General features: G+C 43.8%; 2 protein-coding genes across 3 annotated transcripts; one reads left to right on the forward strand and one right to left on the reverse strand.

Annotated features, from left to right (window-relative positions):
• Positions 1 to 123: 123 nt before the first annotated feature.
• Positions 124 to 2,513, forward strand: zmat5 (zinc finger, matrin-type 5). 2 transcript variants are annotated; one of them, XM_076164380.1, is made up of 6 exons: positions 124 to 195; positions 679 to 837; positions 942 to 1,004; positions 1,158 to 1,238; positions 1,472 to 1,580; positions 1,673 to 2,513. In XM_076164380.1, exons 2-6 carry the CDS (start codon positions 711 to 713, stop codon positions 1,818 to 1,820), a joined length of 528 nt encoding a protein of 175 aa, XP_076020495.1. In that variant the 5' UTR covers positions 124 to 195; positions 679 to 710; the 3' UTR covers positions 1,821 to 2,513. The 2 variants fall into 2 exon arrangements, with proteins under 2 accessions (XP_076020495.1, XP_076020494.1); XM_076164379.1 differs by having other exon boundaries at positions 127 to 195; positions 671 to 837.
• A 2,724-nt stretch (positions 2,514 to 5,237) lies between these two features.
• Positions 5,238 to 17,313, reverse strand: cabp7b (calcium binding protein 7b). Its single transcript, XM_076164203.1, has 5 exons — positions 17,205 to 17,313; positions 6,111 to 6,254; positions 5,879 to 5,991; positions 5,443 to 5,590; positions 5,238 to 5,365 (listed from the first exon to the last, which is right to left on the reverse strand). The coding sequence occupies exons 1-5, from the start codon at positions 17,311 to 17,313 to the stop codon at positions 5,238 to 5,240; spliced, it is 642 nt and encodes a 213-aa protein (XP_076020318.1).
• Positions 17,314 to 23,471: the final 6,158 nt, after the last annotated feature.

The following is a 23,471-nucleotide window of genomic DNA, read 5'->3' on the forward strand; positions in this document are numbered from 1 at the left end:
GCATTGCTGCACTTCCGCTTTGGCTAAAAAGCGCGCTCGTATTGCGAAGTTTGACCCTCGCAAGATACCGTAGCCCCTGAATCGCGTAAGCGCAGGGTACTATCTTGCTTATACCAGTTGTTCTTTGACCACAAACGTCAGTTCCGCCATTTCCAAGCGAAGAGGAGAGAGCAGCACACCAATACCTCTCAAATAGTAAGTGTTTTTAGAAACTTCTGCACATTATTTACCTTAAATCAATAGGGTTAATGACTCATCTCACAGCACTACTCTACACAAAACCCGAAACCCAGTGCTCGCTAATGATAACAACGCGAAGCAGCCAAATGAAACTAAATAGACTGTAACCTGCGTTTTTCTGATTAAACCTACACGTTATGATTTATAAAAGCGACATCTGAGCATCATTCTGACCGTTTAGATGTACATTGATGACGTCTTTGCGCTTAATTCTACGTTTAAAACACAATTAATTTGTAGCTCCACTGTGAAAACGGAAAGAATCGTTTACATACAACACATTTTCAAAATAAACGCTGCGGTGCAACTGGTGCACTTGTATCACTCTGCCACTAGATGGCAGCAATGATGCAACAAATCGTAGAGATATTTGTATTGGAACCACAACCGCAACAATGGGAGAATTTACTGTTGCTGTTGTCGTTTACAGCCTTCCAGATGTAAGAGGTGACATCTTCATTGTCTGAGCCATGGGGAAGAGGTACTACTGTGACTACTGTGACCGCTCCTTTCAGGACAACATGCACAATAGGAAAAAGCATCTGAATGGCGTCCAGCATCACCGAGCTAAAAAGGCCTGGTTTGATCACTTCAGAGGTCAGACGCCTGTCAACATTTACAATAAAAGATACAGAGTTTATTGGTGGAAGGTCACCATGAACAACCGAGCATATGGGCTAATATTCTCTTTAATGGCACAGATTCTGCAGCCATTCTAGACGATGAACAAGCAAAGAAGCCCTGCAGGAAGTTTCTCCAAAAGGGTAACGCATTTCCTCACCTCTATTAAACTATACACACAAGTGAAGCTGTGATTGCATGGAAATGTTAAATCACTGTGAAAATGATATCTACACAAAAATGTTGCTATAATTTAAGTCTGTTTGTTTTTCTTCTCTTTCTTCTTTCTCCATCAGGAATCTGTGACTTTGGTCCTAACTGCAGATTTTCTCACATGTCGGAAGCGGACATACATAACCTGAAAATGCATGCTGAAGGTGAGTTATAACCACAGGGTGGCGCTGTCTGGTGACTGAGGGCTCCGAGTTGTAAATGCATTGCATCAGGCCCAGAGAGTGAGATTTTATCAATTTTATAGTCAATATAAATAATACTCTTATCATAGAAGGCACACAGTGTCATTTAGATGCTTGATGGTTGTACACAGTGTGAAGTGCAAGCCAGGATGACTGTTGAGTGCCTCCATTTTGAGATTTAGTCTTTCTTTCAGGTGAAATGCGGCGCAAAGAGGACTCAGAGGAACGAACGATCTCGGGTAGGACCGTAAAAGAATGGCTCAGCAGGAGGGAGAAACGACGACCTGCCCTCAGCAGCAAAGGGTACGGACTCAGGGCTTTCATTCCGCACGGTTAGCTGGATGGTTTTCCCCTGTTGACGGAGAACTTAGCTGGTTCATTATTTATCCCCGCAGAGACCTGAAAGATAAAGAAGACAGCGAAGGAGACGGAGTGGACAGAGACGTACCGCCGCAGCTCCTCTCCATCCCTGACCTCCCGCCCTCGCTCCTGCCTCCTCCGCCAGATGGATGGAAAGTCAGAGTGAACACAGACTGGGGCTGAAGGATCCTCACCGAGCGTTAAAGACTTATTTAGTAGATTCGTTCAATTCCGAGAAAGAGGAAGAGAATATTGTCACATCCATGTTGGAAGTGATATTGTTCTCAATTTACGAACTGGAATGACCGCCAGCACACATTCCGCTCTTGGACATTCAGTCTCCTTAATGCACTCTGGAGCTTGTTTGGAAATGAGAAATGCTTTAGCCTTTAAATGGCACCTTGCATAATTTGGCATTGTGTCACATCTGAAATCCCCCATCCTGTATTGTCCTCTTCATCCAGGATCTAATCCTCTCATATCTGCACCCTGCCAAGTCATTCTTGGCTCCTTTTACAAACACTCTTTAGCCCCTGCAACTAATTGAGTGTGTTGGTTTCCAGCCATCCCTAAAATGTCCCTCTATACCCCCATCCAGCTCTCTCCCTCGCCCGGCTCCCTCGGGCCACTTGGGACGAGTTCCAAAATCCCGGTCGGAGTGTGTGGAGTGTGCACACTATCGGTAATTGGTGGCTTCTCTCCTGGCTGTGCGGTCCCTGTGGATCCTCGCCTCTGATCGTGACTCCTCTCAATTCAGGTCCACAAAAGGTTGAATGACTCAGGGATTCTGAATTTCCTCACTCGGGTCTGTTTTTATATTACAAATGGAGGTCGGATGTGTCAAGCTTAACAAATAAAAACAAACCACTAGATCCATTTCAATGCCTTTTTGTTTTTTTTATTGGACTACATGCATCTAGACAACACTCACAGAAGTGTATAAGTGATGCAGCGACCAGTTTATGTGCAGTAACAGCTACAGAAACAAAACAATACAGTTTATTCTCAGTCTAGACATGAAGAATAAAGTCACACTTGAGGATTCATCAGCAATTAACTCTGGAGAAAACCACGGATAGAGCTTTTATCAACAGGAGAGAGAAGAATATTGCTTAAATATTTATCGATGAGTACATTATTCAGTCATTGGAATTCAAATCCATGAAGTGTCTGGTTATTATTGGCCAAAATTGTAAATCTTTTAAATCCCACGTTTCTAAAACTTTAGTTACTTCTCGGACAATATATCAGAGCTCACAGTTTTTGATCTTAATACTCTAATATACAAAAGGCACACTACAGAAGACATCTACTGTCCAAATCTAAGGAATGACAAAAAATAAGGTTGTTTACAGACCTGCGCGTTAAAACACCAACAGACAGAACAGGACACAGTATTTGCTTTAACGCGTATTCAAGACTAGATTTGATACAATAACCATATTTGACATTCACACAAAAGCCATCAGTCGGCTACATGATATGCTAACATTAAGAGGTAATGTTACTTAAGTTACTCACACGTGAACAGGTAGTATACATACATATGTAGATAAAAGATAGATAAAATATCAGTTTTATTGCAAGAACGCTTCATTCACATGGCCTCATCGTTTTTCTGTCTGTTCAGCTGAAGAGTTTCCATAAATGTTACGATAAAAAGAGCAAGAAAAAATATATAGCAATTTGTAAAAGTTTGTCAAACAGTTTCTAAAGAAGAAAACATTCTGTAAAATTAATCTGAACAAATCAGAGATGTGAATGTAAGCGCGCAAGTTCTAATAAACATGAGCCGTCGCTTCTGTGTGAAATTATATGTTTACTACACATTTGAATTTTTTTGTTACTTAGTTTTATTTTGTTTTTATTTTACAAAATACTATGCTTACATTCATAATAAAATCACTTTGATTTAATGTGTCACTTTCTAAGTAAGAAAATATAACCATGTCAAAGGTTAAACAATATAGTATTTGGGTGATCCATGTAAAAGTCAAACAAACAACATTTCCCATGATATGTTGAAATTATTATTCACAGCATACTGCAAAATATTCAGTCTTTTGATACCGTCGGCACACCCACAAAAAACTCGGCATTTACAGAAAAATGTCATCAAATACTGAGATTTTTTGCAATAATCACTTTACAAATTGCATAATCATGTAAATACACACATCAGAATTCAAACTTTGAGCTCACATAGAGTACACATATTTATTTTCTAATTTATTGTGCATGCATGTCTAATGTGTGCTGTGTGTTTTGCATTACTGCCGGTGAAATTCAATCTTTCAGTCAATCTGGTTGGTCATGAATGATGCCGCTCGTGTGTTGGTATCGTGGTAAATCGCGCTCTAAACTCGCATGCGTGGATTAATTTAATCACAGCTGTCGGTTCAGATCATGCGGATCAGAAATATTGATCAATAAATGATGTTTGATGAGTCATTCTGGTGCGTGTCGTACGCTCGCAAAGCAGCAACATTGTGCATGGACTCTATGCCAGGTGTGTGAATGTACTGAATGGGTGTTAGGATGTCAGTTTAATGCTTGATTTGGAATTTTGAAGTCTTAATATTTCACATGACTGTCCTCAGATCAGCATAACAAATGTCATAAACTAAATATATAGACCTTTGTGATGACCGTGACATCTTTACAAATCTGTTGTTTGGGTCCCAATGTGCCTCCTCCATATGCTCGACGCCCTTTTATGCTTGCTGCAATTCTGCAACACATCGATGTCGACGTATTGCTCGACAAACTTATGGAGTTGCCAAAAAGCTTTAAATATCCTGGTGGACAGATTTATGCGGCCAATAATAAATGAAATATGATGAAATCGATGCTACTCATTAGTACTTCCATGTTGTGATTCGCGTTTTGGGCGTTGTCATCATTGAGTGCCTAACAAATACAATACTGATCTGATTTAAACATGACATCATTATTATTATTATCACAGAACAAGCTGGGACTGAAATCTTTCTTTCTTTCTTTCTTTCTTTCTTTCTTTCTTTCCCCCCCATTAAACACCATAGCAACCACCTGGAGGCCACCATGAATACCACACAGCAACCACTCTAAACACCATAGCAACTGCCCACCGAGACCCCAGCAACCGCCCTGGATACCATAGCAACCACCATAGCTACCACTCTAAACACCACAGCAACCACCTACTGGCACCTTAACAACTACCTACCAGTCATGCTGAATACCACATCCTGTCTACTTGTTACTTATTAGTGTGGACACAAAGTATCGAAATCATTCTAACACTCCTGCCTTCAGTTATAACTTCATGCCAGCTTAGTATTTGTTCTACTCTTCACACTGTTTAAATACTTTCTCTTCTTTCACAGCTTTCAAGCGAAATCTCTCACCCCGGTGCGATGGATCGCCCGGCGTCTTCCTCGTGAAACTCACTCTCCAGTATGTTTAGCAGCACTGACTATACATCCTGTTGTCTGTTGGCTCAACCCGGGTCACAATACATGAACTATGAGACAAGATGGGCGTGTTGTGATTTGCGTGTTACTGTCCATCCCTGTGTGCCCTATTTAACGGCTGGAAGGCGCAGACTTTCCCTTCCCTTCACTTCATTCCCCTGCGCAGCATTTGATTGGCCGCTATGAGCATGACGCTGATGATGAACGCAATGGCGAAGGCACAAATCAGGCTTTTCCGCACGCACGTGTGTTTCTCCTGTTGTGTCGGACTTGCTGCGGAGAAAGATGGAGAGACAGATGTGAGCAGATGTACGTCAATACACAGTTTTTAAGAGCGGATTGAGACTTACTGTCGATGTCCAAATGGCACTCTGGACTGTTGAGGTGGCTCTCCTCCGTCATGATGATGTTCTCGATGTCTTTCATAGTGAGGTGGTCGCGGAAGGTGTCGTACAGCAGCCGCTTCAGCTCGTCCACCGTCAGCTTCTGCATGTCACACTGAGACCAACAACAATGTGGTGAGGACGGCGGGAAGGAGGAAACTGAACAGTGTCGACGGAGAAGAGCTTTCATTTGTAAGAAATGTCTTTACATGCAATTAGTGTAAGACCACACTGCATGATGTCACAGATTACAATTCCATTCAGTTCTGGTTGCATGGTGATTATAATTAAAAGCTCTTAAATCACTTAAAATAACACAAGAGCCTGAGGGGATACTGAAGAGAAGAGAGAATGAAGTGATTGACGATGATGAAGTCGATGATGTGACAGAAGTGAAGCAGACCTTCCAAAACACAGAGTCAAAGTCTGCTCCATGGAACTTATCAGGGATGCCAGCGGAGGAAAGTTTTGGCCCGAGCAAAGTGACAAATTCTTCAAAGTCGACCTGGCCGTCACCTGCAGACGAAGCAGACGGAGAGACAAACTGAGTACACACACACACACACACACGACTGCAAGCGGCGCCTTTGTTAATGTGGCGACAAACAGACGGAGGAGGAAGAGGCAGACTGTACCGTCCATGTCGAGTCTTTGAATGATGACCTCCAGCTCCACCTCATTGGGCATATAGCCCAGAGAACGCATGGCCATCCCCAACTCCTGCTTGGAGATGAAGCCATTACCATCGCGGTCGAACACCTTGAATGCCTCGCGGATCTCTGTGTGCGGGGGAAGACGAAGAAGAAGAAGAAGAAGGGAAGAAGGGAAGAAGATAAGAAGTGCGGTAAGAAAGGAGAGGAAGAGAAAGTGTGAATGTTCACCTCTGTGTAAACCACTAACACACTCCGCTATATGCAGCGGCACAACATTGATTGTCGTCTCCGGGAGGTCGTGACCTTTTCTTGAAACGTAGCAAAAGCTTCTGAAACCTTATGTTGACCTTGCAATAAGAAATCTATACAGGAAAAATACATTCAATCACAATCAATTTGTCTGATTTTAAGCTTTACAGAATTCTGCAACTTCATTAGGAGTGTGTGTCCTTCTCTTATCCACTGTATAACACACTCCAAAGCCCTCATCTGTGTGCCGAGTCAGGGCTTCATTCACATCGACTTTTTGCCTTTGTGCTTTGTGACTCATTGGTCCAGTCATGGTCAGTGAAGTGAAGTGAACAAAGCCAAATCCCCCCCTTTCCTCCTGATCTCCTTCCCTCCTCACCTTCCTCTTCCTCCTCCTCCTCCCTGACAAAGACAGTCTCCAATCTTTTGCAAAGGTTTCTGGTTTCAATCCCCTTTCAGACCCACTGCAGTGCCATTAATGACAGATGAGGAGGCTGTTAGTCACCGTGACGATCTTCACCCTCAGCTGTTCGTCGCAACAACAAACCTCTGAATGAAACATGGATGCCAATCTCCGATGCCGAGATGAGCCGCGCTGGATTGGCGGCTGCTCTTGCGGCCCGAGAGGATCAAAGGACAACACGCTGCGACATCATTTGTTCAAATTTGATATTTGCTGGAAAAAACAAATCTATAGCCATAAACACGTCTATTTGACTCCTTTCCTCGCTCGGCGTTCCCTTATTCTGTTTGAAGTTAGAAAGAGAGCAGATGCACATCAAAGCCACCCAACCTCAGTTAGTCTTTTTGATGTAGATGCTCAAATATACAAGACACACATGCTCAGAAGTCATGTGTGTGTGTGTGTGTGTGTGTGTCTGTGTGTGTCTGTGTTTGTTTGTTATTCCTGACATGAATGGAAATGATTCAACTCTAACTTTTATGGGTGAACCAGATTAGACATGATGAAAATATTGCATTTCTAAGATGATAGAAAACAATGTCACATACTGTGTGTGTGTTATATACTGTGTGTGTATCACAATCTGCTATTCTGTCATCAAACTGATGCCACAGGCCAGCACAGGCCAGCACAGTGTGTCCTCCGGGTTTATATTAGGCGGTGATGTATTTGTGTGTGACGCCTCGTGTGCTCGTAGCTGCTGAACCCAGAGCTCGGACGCAACTTCATATGCATAAAAATGCAATTAGAGCAGGTGCCGCCACCGCCGAGAAGCCGCATTTGCATTGAGCTGTGTGACAAGCGGCCGATGTAATTTGCATGCGAGCGGCGGATTGGATGAGCGCTGACCTACACGCGTCATGTGCACGTGTACGAGAGACGGGGACAGAACAGGAAACGGTTACGACGCAAGCAGCAGCCACTCTCTGGGTTGAGTCACCGAGGTCCTTCTGGATAAATGACATTGTTTGTGTCGTCGTTTGTGACTCGACACACGTACGAGTCACGCCGCTGTGTCCAAATGGCATTGGGTCGGTCAAGCTGGAGTTTGAGTTATCTTTCTCCGACTCTGTGTCGCAAACCTTTGGTGCCTCTGACCGGTAATTGATTGTCAGAGGCAGCGGAGCGGCGGGTGAGACTGCTGATTGTTTCACACAACCGATACAGTCAACAAATACAGGGTCACAGCTATGGCTCACAGTCAAAACAAAGCTATTATACAACATAAATATCTATAACAAATGCTGACAATGAACCAGAACTGACTGAATTGATGTTTTGGATTGAATTCAGATGTAGGGCAAACTAAACAGATGTAATACAGCCGACACGTGCCTCTTTTTCTGTTTCAAGAAAGTTTTTCAGCTCTACTTAAACTATTTAACAGACTCAGCGTTTGTTCCATAAAGTGCATAGAGGCGGAAACCTCGGAGTCCTTGATCAAAGCATCTGAATAACCTGCAGCAGCTCCGTTATGTAAGACAGAGGCAGGCCAACGTGAAGCCTTGTGTATAATTATGCAAATGGTATAATTACATCTGCATTTCACCAGCAGGCTGGAAAATGATGAACGCAAGGATGCAAAAAAATTGTAGATGTTTCTGTCATAAGTCTACAAATCATTCATCATAGCGGGAGATAAGTGAGAGTAGCAGATTGGTCATTGACGATGCAGGAGTGTGTTTGTTCTGTTTATGGCCACGGCGGGATAAGCAGAGCCAGGAAGGGAACGTGAGCGGAGATCAAATCCCTCGGTTCAGACTCGAGTGCAGAGGGGGGAGAAACACACAAGGTCGTGAGTCGGTGCACATGGCTGAATACAAGCACAGACGTGTTTTACTAGAGAGGACAAATTGGAAATATTACAGGATTAGGAGGGAGATGTTTGACCCCCCCTGACTGACCACCGGGCTGAGCTGATGGAATGTCAGCTGTGATGGTTGGTGACATTTTTGCACACACGCTCACTTGATGGTTAAAACCTTTACCTCACATCAAAGCCGGGAAGCTGCGGTGTGATGGAAAGAGGCTCCATCACTTCAGACTTCTGCTGATGGTCGTAAAAAAAAATCTTATTTCTTCCATTTGCGTGAAATACGAGTGTAGATAACATCACAAAAAAAGACAAATCCTCCAGAGCCAAAGCACTTTTGGAGTTCACCGAAGCAAAATAAGAACGATTCATCAAACGTTTCCACGCAAGAACAAAAAAATGAAATATTGACCGACAATTTTCACGGCAGGTTAAAGAAAACAAAATAACAACAGCTGCTACTGCTAACAGAATCATGATGCTGATCGTTTCCTGGAGAACCAAAAACGGGCTTGTTGACGTCTATTTATGCGATAACGCAGACGTTCCACGGAGCTGTTTGCTTTGGGATTATTTGTTATCCGTTGACACTTTTATCTCTCATTCATCATCCGGGTAAAATGTCTGTCCTCCTTCCCTCTCTGCTCGGTTGAGATTTTTTTTTTCGACCCCGCCAGACAGCCAATCAAGTTTGACAAAGACGCGGGTCCAATAATAAAGTGCACGCTGACAGGCCCCCAGCCCCCCGACTGCAGAGATGTTTACGAGCTTATAAACACACCGTCTGGCCTTTAAAGGGTGTGTGTAAAGAGAGAAAATATGCACATCACCAAATACACTCAAAGTCCATTATTAAATATGTTCATTCACTCATCTATTAAAATGTCTCAGGATAGAACTGGGAAACTCATTAAAAACATTGGAATGATCAGATGCTACAGCGTTTATGAGTGAAGCCAATGATGTCAGAAGGCAGATTATGTTCAGATATTCTCAAACGCAGCTAAAGTTTCTCTCTCAGCTCGGCCATATGTTCGCTTCACGCAGCGGCGGGATGGAATATTTGGTTTTGACGGCAAAAAACAGATGAAACCACAACCAGGGGGGCTTACAGTGTAAGTCGAGGTGGATTTATCACAAAACAACACAAATCCCTCCAATTCTCAGGCTGTGTCTTGCCGGTGTCACTGCTGTTGCTGCGACTCCAAAGTACTTCGACTCGTTTTGTTCCACAGCACAAAAGCCTCCAGGAAAACATAGATGAATGCAGATATACGTGTGTGTGTATATACAGTAGAGAGTTCAATTCCAAGGATTTCTGCAGAAGAAGTACTGCATTGTTCCGCCTGAAACGATGCTGGAAAGAGCGTGGAGGCAAAGAATCGATCTAACTTTATGAGGAAAGGCTTAATTTACACATAAATTGACCTTGAGGCTCGAACACACGTTTGACAAGCTGTTGTAGTGTTGTTGTTATTGACAAGCTGTGACCAAAATGTTCTAGAAAGAAGGTTTGAATTCTAAATTGAGATAAATATGCACATCTTCAGATATAATTTAATTTCCCCGACACAGCTTCCAGACTTTTGCTCTCTCCCGTCCTCCAATGTCTCCGGATGTGATTTGGTCCAGACGGCCATTGTTTGCGAGGGGGGCGTGGCTCAGAGATATTAGGTCCGACCCTTCAGCCTCCAGCAGACAAAACCTTCAATTTACTCGCTGTAGCTTTTGATTTGAATCCTTGTGTGTCGCTTGACCTTCGGTTGTTCCGAGCACTCAATGATATTGAAGGATTTTGCTGGCGTACATTTTATCCTTTTGTCCGTCAGCCAGTTTAAATTTCCTTCCTTTTTTCCCTCCCCATGTCCTCTGGGCACCGCTTCCTCCACGCGAGTACCGTGTCAATTAAATATTCCTGCCGTGCAAATAAATCAAACGATTAGTTCAATACCTTTGAATGCCGACAAGGAGAAATAAAGGACACATATAATTAACAGCTTGTTGTGACAGAATCACCACCCCCTTCCCCAACACACACCCCCCCCCCCCCCCACACACACACACACCCACACACACAGTTAAACTAAATCAATCAAAACATTCAATCTGGCATTTGTGTTTGAAAGATGATTATTCTATTTGTTTCAGCACAACAGCGCAGATTGACAGAACGTACGGTGACATTATGGCGCCATTTCACATCCTGGCTGTTGGTATTCAGTGTGAATATCATCACCCAAGCAGGTATGGAGTAAAGTGATGGATTTAGTAGCATTGGAGTTGTCAGATGAGCAGGTGCAGCCTGACAAACCGGATCAACGTTTCTCAGAGCGAGGAGTGAGTGCAGAGCGGCGAGTAGCAAATATGCTGTTTTTAGTGTTCCGCCACACTCCACGTCCTGGCGAGACATTACTTTAAAAACTTCACAGATTTTAGCTTTAACACGCCGACAAATTGGCCTCCAGCCATCCAGCACAATACCGAAATCTGTGCAATCATCTCAGCGAGCTCTTCACACGCTGGAGGGGGAAGTGTTAGCGTCTAAAAACAAATCCCAACTCACAGAGCGGAGACGAGTCGATTTCACAGACGTTTGTCATGTTTTAAGGATTGAACACTGCTCAGCTCTTCACCTGTGTGGCTGCTCTAGTGAAGCTGCTCTGCCAGACGGGATTGGATAATTCCCAGTGTAACATCTTCTTCTCTGACAGACACACTTTTCGGCGGCTTCACACAGACGGCACCAACCACTGCTGATTCTCAACTCTATCAAAACTCTGCTGGCAGAGGTTGATGCCAACTACCTGCATTCGTGTCTTTGTTGCTGGGTAGAATACATGAAAAGTAGCATAAATCCCTATTAAAATGCAACATCACAGTGCCGCCAAATGGAGTGAAACCCTCGTACTTCATTACCATGTAATTAGAATGCGTTGGCAAGTTGTAGATGTGATTATTCCCCTTTTTTCCAATTGTAAAAAATGTTCAGTAATTTCCTCCACTAAGTAGTGAAAGCTTTTTGGACTGAAAAAGAGAGATGATAAAAAAAAAGCAACAACTCCCCGTGCCAAAAAGCTTCGATGGCGATTACACAACTGATTTATCTTGCAGAGAATAAGAAACGGGAGATGAAGGCAAGAGTGTTTACCGAAACACAATCCGCTTTGAAGATCTGTGTGACCGCCGCCGTCGGGGATAGGAATTCATTTCCTGAGCAAATAACGGATTTGTCTTATGAACACAAACAAAAAGGTGTGTAAATGTAAACTAAAGGTAAGCAAATGCTGAAATCGAGTCCTGAAAGCTCGAACGTGAAAGATGCAGTATTTGTTAATAATTGATCGTAGAGCTGGACGTGTTGAGTCGTTCGCACCTTGGGTCACGTGCTCAAAGCTCGGGTGGTGGAACATCGTCAAGATTAAACGATGCGATCCATAAGCCTGGGCACTTGTTGTTGTGTGGAGCTTCATTAGGATATAAACACCAAATAAACATGAAGAAGAACTCCCAATCGTAATGGAGCGTTAATTCATTCTTACAAGACTCATGATGTGCTGGCAGGTTTGGAGTAAACAGAACCGTAAAGGAGTTATAGTCATAGCTGCAAAAAAGATAATCCCCTGAACATTTGCACACACACACACACACACACATGCACACTCACACATTTGTAATTGTTCTGTGTGCAATCATACTGCAGAATCACACCTTTTTGCGAGCTCAGAAGTTGACAGCTTTGCATACAAAGTCGAGGACTGTCTCTACTCATCTCCACTGGCGGATGTCTGTGGGGGTGTGTGTGGTGTGTGTGGGGTGGGGGTGGGGGGATTCTCCTACTATAAATACAGCTCACAGCCACTGTCGGTGAATCACGCAGGGCTGGTACGAGCCTAGGAGACGTACGGCTGCAGAACCTGTCAGGACGTCTCGCTGTTCTGCCATAAAATTAGACTCTTGGTCTATTTCAGCTCACGTACAGTCGCTGTCCACGTGTTGAGTTATGGCTGAGCTCTGACGTGGGCATCTTGGTTTGAACTTGATTTGGGATGCATCAAGTTGATAATCTGTCAGGCAACGCTGCGATATCTTGGTGGGATAATAAATCTAATCGTTCAATCAAGCTCCTATATTTCATTTGAGTGCGTTTCTGGAATAATTGCACTGCAAAGCACGAGAATCTTAACGGAATCACACATTTTTATCTTTGTCCTCTTACATATCTTCAATCACACGATCACACTTTTGTAAGCTGTGATTTTTACACACAGTAACGCTTCGAGTATCACCGTGTGCTTACTTCCCCCGGCTGTTTAAGAGCAATGTGCCGAACTTGACTTTGAGGCTTGTTGTTCTCAATCTTGCACTCATTAAAACGGGGATTCACTTGGCACAGCGTTGAGAGAGAGAGAGACACACACACACACACACACACACACACACACACACACACACACAGTGTAAATAAAGCCATTATCCCCACTGACTAAAAGGAGATGATAACCAAACAGATTCAGTATTCATTCATTCAGTCATTTTTTGATGCATTAATTGGATTTTGCGTACATTTACCAGGTACATATCTCTGATTAAATTACTTTTTCACGCATTACTTACACTCTATAGCCCATAGAGCCCAAGGTAATTAGAACTGCTCACGACACAAAGCCCAAGGTTAATAATTTCAAAGACTTGATTAAAATCTGAAACTAACCAATATGAAGTGGACAGATTGGTACGGCTCACATGAATTATAGTCTCATTATGGACTGTTATTGACTAGAGAGGTGAAGATCATATGGAGCATTATTCCTGATCTACATTAGCGCAATACGACTCCATTCTTCGGCTTCGGTTTCTTTCAGAGTTTTAATTATTCATAAATGTGAAGCGTTACGCTTGCCTTTTTCAGCAGCGATGACTTGAATGCATATGAGGCGTCTGTCACACTTGCGGGGAGAAGAAAAGGCCACGGCGCCTCGGCCACTGACCTCCCTGCTCACCATCTGCTCCCACAGACTCTGGACCTCCAAGTCAGAGCTTCAAGTTTACTTCAGCGACCTCTGCAAACCCAGAGCAGATCATTCTAAACCGACATGTGACTTAACTTAACATGGGTTCTAGTGTTAAAGTTAGAGGCTGGAGCTCTGATTTTAGAAGAGATTGTCAGCTCAATATACCATAATTTACCAGAAGGGGGCTTGCTGCTTCGCTTGTCATCACGTCATTGTTCTTGAGTGGGAGAAGCTTTTTCAAAACAGCCAAAACTGGATCTAAAACTCTGCTAAATGCTGAATCTTTGGGATTGCTGATTCCATATACGAATCATTCCAACGTCTGAGTCATTGACGTCTTGCTGCTGTTTGTTTTGCTGTGTTAAATGACTGGTTTCATTGCCAAAAGACATTGATGCGTGTTGACATGTGCTATTTCCTCTTTCTCTTCTCCTCTGTGGGCTTCAAAGGGTCGGTGGGTGATCAAAGCAATGTTCCTCTTTCCCCCGGCTGACAGGGTTTTGTTGTTTGTACCCAGCCCACCATGTTCCTTTCTTGGATAGTGGAGAACTAACTTTGTGAAGTGATATATTGCACATTTTTGCACACAGCGCTCACAGCACCGACACTGCATTATCCTCCCTAACAAGCACGGCAGGGTTTAGCCTTTTCTATTGATTGAGGCTATTGAATCCACTCTCACTCTCCTTCGTGGCTTCGTTTTCTAGTAATCAGAAAGTGTTTTTAGTCCGTGAGGGGGAAAGAATTTTAAGCACATTTGGTGAAATCACGTCGTAAACAACGCCAGGGACTCACAAGGTTTAATCACCAAGAGAAATATGAACAGCGACTTCGGACCTCTATGGTTTTTCATTACTCATATCCCATCTCCAGTGCTTAGTTATAGCCTATTCTGTTATCTGTTATGAGCTGCTGGGACATTAGCCACTAGAGTCAGTGTCCACCAGTCCCCCTAAAACTGCAACCAGACTGTAAAGCTGCGGAATAATTGAATCCTTAATCTGTTTATCTGGAGGACTTTGCATCATGTACCATCTATGGAATGACATGCACCGTCTCGCTGCACAGGAGGGACCGTGTCCTTTTGTCCTTGTCCCGGTGTTTGTCAGTGTGGAAAACGGGAGTCAGCATGTCGGAACAGAACAATGTCACACAAGGAAGCGTCCCGTTGATGAAATCACGTAATCCACTTTGGTGTTTGTACTCGTAAAGAGTTTGAAAGTTACACGGTTATGACTCACAAACTCTTTCAAACCTAATATCACTTTATTGAGGGTCGGTTTAAGGCGTTTATGATCAGGATGGATGTTAGAGTGCGCTGGCTCACAGGCATACAAGGTGGAATCTTATTGTAAGACTTTGCAATAGATACACAATGTTTATGAAACTGCATTTGAGAATAAATATCAGTCATGGCTCTGTTATATCATATAGACGGGGGAATGACTCACTACTGCGCACTTGCATTGACCTTGTACCTCTGGAATTAATGCCTATAATAATAAAACATATCTATTACATTTTCTGAAATCCAAACACAACCATGCAACATCTTTACTGTGCTAGTTTGGGGTTCTTGTGCCAAAAGTCTTACGAGATGCAACACACTGCAGTTCCCCGATGAGTTTAATGAATGTATTTCTCAACTGACTGCACGGTGCTTATATGTACTTTAAAAAGAAAAACATATCACCGCCAATATTCATTTACTAGGTCTAATTACATGTGACTTGAGGGAGATCGCCTCAGAGAACTTCAATCAAACTCCTAATTAAAAAGCAATCTGGTGCATCAAACAGTAATTGTATGGAGTATCTGCGTGTTGTCGTCAATACAAAGTGTAGAGTTTTTCATTCATAAACGCTGGACTGCAGTCATTTTCTTCTGACGGCAGCAGCGAAACACGCACACACACAAACATACACAGCAGAGCCGCAAAGTGCTGCAGCTCCCTCACTGCGCGCAGATGTGGTCGGTTGGTTAGTAAGTGAGGGGCCTTTTGATTAAAACAGTGGGACTGAGGGAGCTGCATCAGAGAGTCTAGTGCTCTTTAACACACTTTAATCTCCAGTTGTGCCAGTGGAGCCACTGTGTGTAGACCGTGTGTGTGCCAAGGTGCGAGTGTAACCGCAGGAGAGTGTTGCAGACCTTTACGTGCTCCTTTAATCCTCCCTCTACCTGGCTATTGAAGCCTCAGTTTGTGAAGTCCAGTTGGAGGCACGTTACGCTCCTTCTTCCACTGGGCTGTTGTTCTAATTCCTCCTTTTCCTTAGCCAACACTTTAATTCAATTCATGTCGTCATTGCTGCTAGTGGCTTTTCAATGTCAACCGAGAGGCTCGAAACAAAGCAAGGACACGCCGTCACTCGCGTCACCCGGACAGCCGACACAAACGGGAGATGGAAGATGGAGATGAGATATCAAAAATGATTGTTATGTCTCTGCTGTCTGTCTGCATGGCTTTGTTCCAGATCACTGCCAGCTGTAATTTCTCATTCTGAGGGGTATTTGCCAAAACAATGCCTTCATTCTTACATTCTTAACAGCTAGATGCACGACCGACCACAATAGCCACAAAGTGCCACGCTCCAGAGTTTGAATTTTGCCACTGATGGTCGTATTTACTGATGAACAGCGAAATGTGATGAAACTTGAGGGGGGGAAAGATTTGATTTAAGACACAAAAGGCCATTAATTCCTCCATCTTATTCTGGGCAGTTTTATACATCACAGCCTGACTTTTAATCTAAATTTTACATATTCATAAAGATATTCATCCATCAAAGGCATTTCGCTCCATTTCCAGAAGCCCCGACGCTTCAGTCTCATCTCTTGTCAAATACGAATCACTTGAGGGAAATCGGATATAAAAGTCATGAGTTTAACCAGGAATAAAGAGACTTCCCAATGTGTTGCCTTATATGGAAGGCAGGGGCGGACCTACAGACCTGGGCGAAACCAGGTATTGGGCCCCCTTTTTCCCTATAGCAAAATATATTGTGATGAAGATAATCCAGGCCTCCCCACCACCTGCCACCTCCAACAAACTGATGCCAACGTCCTTTACTGCAGGCACTCAAAGCAGGCAACTAGACGATTAAACCTCATTTATTCACATGTTTCTGAGGTTGTTTTGCATTGGGGATCCGTTGAAAAACAAACACCAATATCAAGGATCTTTAGTTTTGGGGGAGTGTAAATTTGAGGGTTTGTCTTGAATATGTCCTTATAGCTATTTTGGGGGGGGCTTCTTAGGCTGGGGGCCCTAGCCTGAGAGTGAAGTCTGGCAATCTGTTGCTCACTGAACACAAGCAGTTAATACAGTCATTTCCTAACAAAGACGGAACCTAAAAAGACAATTTCATTCCTGTACATGCACCAAAACTCCAATATCCAAACATTCCCCACTGGCCAAAACCCAAACAGAGCTCTCCAGGGTCCCCATCTGCAACTGAGAGGGATATTGACCCTCTTGAAGCTGACTGGCTCTTCGGAACTGTACAATAAACAAATGACAACGAGCCAAAGGCCAGACTCACCTTCCACCTCGTCTTCGGGCAGCACGACCGGGGGGCGGTAGGCGAGGACATCTGGGATAGTGCAAAGTCCCTTGTACATGAACCTGGTGGTGACGGCGCGCACAGGCATTTCTGCGGGGGAGAGGCAACAACCGTATGGCGATCTTCATATAGTCACGGAGTTCAGTTCAAGTCTCTCCGGAGTTGGACACAGAAATCAGAAATCATAGAAACCAGTGGAGATCCGGCAAAGTTCAGCTCTCGTCGTCCTTTTTTGGGGGGAATTTTGGGTGAAAACTCTTGCTTATGCTGAGAAGATTAAAGTTTCTCTGTGTTTGAGCGTGAAATCACAGCCCAGACATGGAGGAGGAGGAAATGTATGAGACGCACAGTTCTGGCTCCTCCGTCCACTGCTGCTGCATTTCAGCATTAAGAGAAGAAGAAGGAGAAGAAGAAGAAAAAACACCCAAAATAAAAAGGTTCGAAAAAGCAGACAGATCTTGACTCGTTGGTTTCCACCTGAATCCTACAAGGTGTGTTGTCTTATCAAACAGTCTCCTCCACAAACAGTCCTCTGTCTCACTTTTCTTTCCTGTTTCTGCATCTTCTCTCTCTCTCTCCCTTTCTCTCCCTCTCTCTCACACACAGACACACAAACACAAAAAGGACAGAAGCGGCAGCACTATAAATATACAGCGGCACCGGCGGACGGATCCTATCAATGAAACGACGTACACACACATTCCCGTGACATGATTCTTCCCGGGGAAAGCCTGGGTGAGTCCCTCCGCTACAGATACGGAGACGCCGTCTGAGGCTGTGATCCAATCTCCCTCTCTCTCACTCTCCCTCTCTCTCTCTCTCTCCCTCTCCCTCCCCCTCTCTCTCTCCCTCTCTCTCCCTGCGTGTGTGCGTCTGCTGGCTTGTGCTTTAGTCTCATTTGGACACACACACACACACACACACACTCACTCACTCACACACACGCACAGACACACACTCACGCCTCCTGTCTGTTCAGTCTGCTGTTGACCATTTCCAAAATTATCTTTCCTAATGTGATTGTCTTCATTTTCAGTTCTCCATACTGCAGCAGTCTGCATGTCAAATTGTAATTTAGTCATCGGAGTTGAAATTAAAATCCTGGACTAGCAGAGGCAGTTTAATGAAAGAGCAACAAGTGAGCTGCCGGGAGCCCCTTTACTTCATATTCTCTTTATTTTCACATTTATTACCCATGACAGAGCATGCAAGCTCAACGCAGAAAGGTCTGGAGCAGTGCAGGATTCAAACCCACAACCTCTTTCTGCTGTGTTGTCTCATCTTCATCTCCTAACAATAAGAACCGACACAATCTGCCATAGCTAATTATAAACAAACAGTTGTACTTGTTCTTGTTAGGAGATCACACACACACACACACACACACACACAGAGACACAGACACACACACACAATCTAGGTTTAAAAAAAGTACAATTGAGCTTCTGCCCTGCATGAAAACCCCAAAATGTCATGGCGTGTGTGAAGAATGGTGGCGTTTTGCCCCTGGGGGACTGGACCTGCTATTGGGTGAGAAATTAATTAGAAAAAATGACAATTACTAATCAGATTTTGCCACCTGAAGCCACGTGATGCAAGGAGACAACGACCCAAAACACACAAGTCCATCCACAACAGAATTGTCTGCAAACAATGCTGGCTGTTCCACTCCACTCCACTCCACTCCCTCACACAACAGGAAGGCTGTGGCATGAATGCAACAGCTCCCATTAATATGGATGAGTTGGACCAGTTTTGTGGGGCCAGCGTCGGTCTGAAAATTCCCCAGGAAATGTTTGGTGGAATTTCGAAAAGATACTCTCCCAGTTGTTGAATACATGTGCTGGTATTTTGCAAATAAGTGGGGTGATGGTTTAATTTGTGTGCGTGTGTGTGTGTGCGGGGAGGGGGTGTGTGTGTGTGTGTTATTATGCCAAGCAATAATGGTTTGAAAGTGAACATTAAATTAAAACACAGAGCCATGAGAAATCCCTTCCCTCCAAACAAGGCAGCCACAGACAGGCAACGTTATCGCCCGTTTAATTAAACCCAAGACAAAGCAGCTGAACCCCAATTTCTCCGCAAGATGAATCACCGAAATGTACTCGATCACAAATGATCATCGGATATCAACAACAATGCAGGGCGCCGCGGCAAAAGCCAAACAAACACGAGTCACAGAGGGGAGAATATAGGCTGCGTTTGTGCCTCGCCGTTATCGCTCAGACTCAGCGCACACATGGATGAGTGTGAGCTGAGCCTGAGTGTGCCTGTGTGTGTGTGCTCAGAGAGGCCCGCAAGGTTCCACTGGTTGCGTCTTAAAGGGTTTTTTTTTTTTTTAAACTGACAGGTCTATTCCCCTCTGAACGCAGAGGGATTGTCTCCGTCTGCTGCACCTGAGCCTCTTGCAGGCTTTTGAGCCGATGTCGGGCTTTGCTCCTCTGCAGCAATATGGAGGATACATGAGACTATTAGTCTTCAAAGTTTGGAGAGTTGAATCCTTTTTTTGTTGCCGTGTGGTCAATAGTGAGAATTAGTATTGGCAGTCTTTGTTTGTTTCATAACGTCTCATTGTTCGGTGGAGATAATGAGGACAAATCGGAGCCTGAAACATGAAGCTTTTAGTCAGTGAGACGGGGGGGGAGACAGGTGTGCTTCCTCTTAATGAATCAGCGGCTCCGGTAGCCTCAGCTGCACATTCATCTCCATATATTTATTTCTCTCTCTTTTTGTAAATAGTCTCTTTATTTGTGACTCTTTCAAACACTTGCAGATACGTCTTCATTTAGCACTTTATCATTTTAAATTGGGAATAGTCCTGTTTGCTTGCCTCCTCCCCTATAACATTACTTCTTCAATTCCTCATTCTGTGTCAGTAAAGCTTGAGGCTTTGAAGGCTGACGTGTTTGGGCAGCTTTCATCAGACCAGGAGTGACAGGCCTCGTTTATTTATTTATTTGTCTTGTCAATCATCCTTTGGTGTGCTGACGAGGTTCCAATTAAAGGAAGAAAACGATACAGGACGTCAATTTATTAAAACAAGCCCGAGCCAACAATCCAGCCGCTTAACATTTTGCAGGATACGAGGCTAAAATCACAACTTTAAACCCACTAACAGAGCCAAGATGCAGAAGAAGCAAGCAGATGTTGAGGCTTTAAAGCAACATCTAAATGAAAAGTTATTTAATCCCAGAGGCTGTAAACGGCGTATTTATACGGCTAATCCTTTGCTTTCCCTCCTGGGTGCCTTGTTCTTGTTCCAGCCTAAAGTAATTACAAGTGCATCCCAAGGATTAAAGTTTCAATAAGCCAATTTATCACATAATGTCCTAAAAACCACGAGGAGAAACCAGATAAAACCCTTTTTTTGTGTTGCCGGTTGATGTTCCATACAAATGATCCTGAAGTTACGATACACAAACACGAGTACAGATTGCCGCTTTGCTTTATAGCTCCATTATCTGTGTGAGCCTCTGCTTTGTGTTCATCTTCTGAGGGGAGTGTGTGAGTCATTGATTGCAGCGGGCGGTCCCATCCCTCCGTCACATCTAAACTGTAGGAGCCTTCATCGTGATTCATTGATTCCTCTCGGGTGACTGCGGGGTCACAGTGGGGTTTCCAGACCGCGCCGTGTCTTACACTGTGTTTAAATGCAAGAAATGGGATTTCATCCTGCAGGACCGGAGGCTTTGTTTGGCTGTAACTCACGCGCTGAACGTAAATATATGCACAAAAGCCACATATTCTTAACTGCTACACAAGCACAAGGGCAAGCTTGAGTCATTTGGTTTCGCATTCTGAGAGGTTCCGGAACGCAGAGAGTGGATTTATACGCACTTTGTCTTTTCTCCTTGATGAATGGTGCAATATTCCTGTACACTCAGTGCATGATGGGAGTGACAGCAGGAGCAGAGCTGGAGCTGTTTTTTAAAGCAGAGGCTTATTGCTTTTTCCGGTGGCCTGGCTTGATATTCATGCTTGCGTGTCATTTTGAATCCTCCTGCCTTTTTTTTGGAGAGAGTGTCTGATGTCTAACTAGCAGCTGATGAGATTTATCTTTTTATCTTTAAGGAAACAAAGATCCTTTCAAAATAAACAACACCGAGCAGCCATTTTTGTTCCCCACCGCACGACAAATGTAATCTGTTAAACTAACAGTGCAGAGAGAAGTTTGAAGAATCTCATCAATGGCACCTGCATGATCTCATCACACATTCAGATGGGATTATTGATTGCTTTTATAATTGACGAAAGAACCTACAGTTTTTAGGACGGATGAGGTCGTCACACACGCAGGTTTTATGTGATTGGAATGACGACTCTCCAACTTCTGCTTAGTGGTCGTCTTTTCCTGCGTTTCACCGGCGCCATTTTGTGAGCCGACAATGCGATTTATAAATACATATCTTTAAAAACAGATTTCAAGACATATTTAGAGTTAGTTTGGCTTTTGAACAAACGCTGTAAACATATATGGGCTTCAAAATTAAAGGGCTATGATCACTTTGCATAATTTGAGTGCTTCAGACTCGGGGGACTTGGTTACCCCCTTGCGATGACCACCTAATAATGTGCATAATGTATATTTTGTATTCATGTATGGACATTATGGTTAATTTTGTCCAGTCTTTTCATTATGCAAAAATTCTCCCTACATTTTTAATGCGTATGAACTGACAGATGATCAGTCTGCACTAAATTTCAGTGGAGCCAAAAAGCGTCTTCCTTTTAAATTATTTAGCTGCACAAATAATAAAGTATTCTTATAAATAAAGCAGCAGTCTGAAAGATTGTGAAACGGATGGAGCCGCGGAGAAGATGTGATCGACTCCCTCACCTTCCTCATCCTCTTTCCTATTTGCTGCCTGCACAACTCAGTGACAGCACGATTGGCAGTCGCGATGCCCCCTCTGGTAATTGGTGGTACTGCGGGGGCTCATTCTTTCAACTATTTGCGCTGAAATTTATTACAAAATGGAAAGACCTTGATTTTCTAAGACAAATTGACTCCCAGGCTCCACTCCTTCCTCTGTTTCCTCCTCCTCCCGTCACCGTCCCTCTTCGCCATCAGGCTCCGTCAGCTGCAGGTGTAATTGACAATTAGACCATTTGGAGTACAACGGCAGCTGTAACGCGCACCGATTCATGAATATTTGATGATAAAATGCCTTACGGTCATTTATATTCACCGTGAGTACCTGCTCCGCCTCTGTCAACTTTCCTGCCGCTAATTTGTCCTTGCTGGGGTCACGCAGTGCAATGCTCCACTTTGTGCATGACAAAGGGTCTAACTCCGTGCTCTGGACTATCATCACGCCGGAGAACAGTTCAATTAAACGTGTAATAGAAAGATCGATTTTTGGAATGTACAAATAAATGAGTTTAATCAACGTTTTCACATTTATTGCCGCTGACTGTCGGCCTCATAAAGTCGTTATCTCGCAGTGTTTGGTTGTTGTGGGTGGCCTGCTTGCGGGCGATCATATTCTCCGTCCGAGCCTGTGTGCTAACAGATTATGATTGATTCTTTAAATTACCTGTTGCCGTGGCAGATGGCACGCTTTGTCATTAGCAGCAAATCTGAGAATTCCCTGGCATCTTGATGAAATATTCATCACCAGTCTTCATGACCAATAGGGGCGTAATCTATTTCTTCCTGCGCCCTGTGAAGGCCGAACGAGAAGCAGAGGAGCGCCTGAGAGTCTCCGTTGAACTTTAACATCATCACGTATTCAAACGATGTATTAAAATATAATGAGGGTATCAATTGCCGCACCCATGTGAATTCCTCTGACTGCGTGGGGGCAAAAGGGACAGAGGAGGTGGCATGGGAATCTGGATTGGCTGCCCCAGGTACATCCCCTAAATGCTGGCTTACGATTGGCTGCTGGCCATGTAGAGATAGAGATCCTTCACTTAGAGATACGTTTGGTTTTAAATACTGTCATATTTCTACCCGAGTTAGAGGAAAAACACGACAGTTCGCCCTGTGGAAGAAAGAGAGACTCAGCTGGGGACGCTGCGAGGTGATGGAATGTTTGACTAGCAGCCTTAATGACCTCAGGTGAAGTTTTGAGAGATTTTGTTACGTATGAAATTCTGCCTGTCAGGGATTCTGTTGTACCTCCATTAGTCTAGTTTGTCCTCATTCCCCAACATCAGTCACCAGTGTTGTTAGCGTGTGGATGATCGCTGCATTTCCTTCCCTATGTTAACTGAGGGTGATGTAAAAGAAACAAAACCTCA

This window comes from Genypterus blacodes, unplaced genomic scaffold (genome assembly GCF_046128005.1).
Source record: "Genypterus blacodes isolate CSIRO-AG114 ecotype Tasmania unplaced genomic scaffold, CSIRO-AGI_Gbla_v1 ptg000133l_1, whole genome shotgun sequence".
NCBI lineage: Eukaryota > Metazoa > Chordata > Actinopteri > Ophidiiformes > Ophidiidae > Genypterus > Genypterus blacodes.

Excerpts from the sequence above, each read along its gene's own strand:
- zmat5 (XM_076164380.1), top strand. The coding sequence starts at position 711 with ATGGGGAAGAGGTACTACTGTGACTACTGTGACCGCTCCTTTCAGGAC. Across the intron at positions 838-941 it reads CTGGTTTGATCACTTCAGAG|ATTCTGCAGCCATTCTAGAC; the intron begins GTCAGACGCCTG and ends TTAATGGCACAG. Across the intron at positions 1,005-1,157 it reads CAGGAAGTTTCTCCAAAAGG|GAATCTGTGACTTTGGTCCT; the intron begins GTAACGCATTTC and ends TTTCTCCATCAG.
- cabp7b (XM_076164203.1), bottom strand. The coding sequence starts at position 17,313 with ATGCCTGTGCGCGCCGTCACCACCAGGTTCATGTACAAGGGACTTTGC. Across the intron at positions 6,255-17,204 it reads GCCCGAAGACGAGGTGGAAG|AGATCCGCGAGGCATTCAAG; the intron begins GTGAGTCTGGCC and ends CCCCGCACACAG. Across the intron at positions 5,992-6,110 it reads TCAAAGACTCGACATGGACG|GTGACGGCCAGGTCGACTTT; the intron begins GTACAGTCTGCC and ends CTTCGTCTGCAG.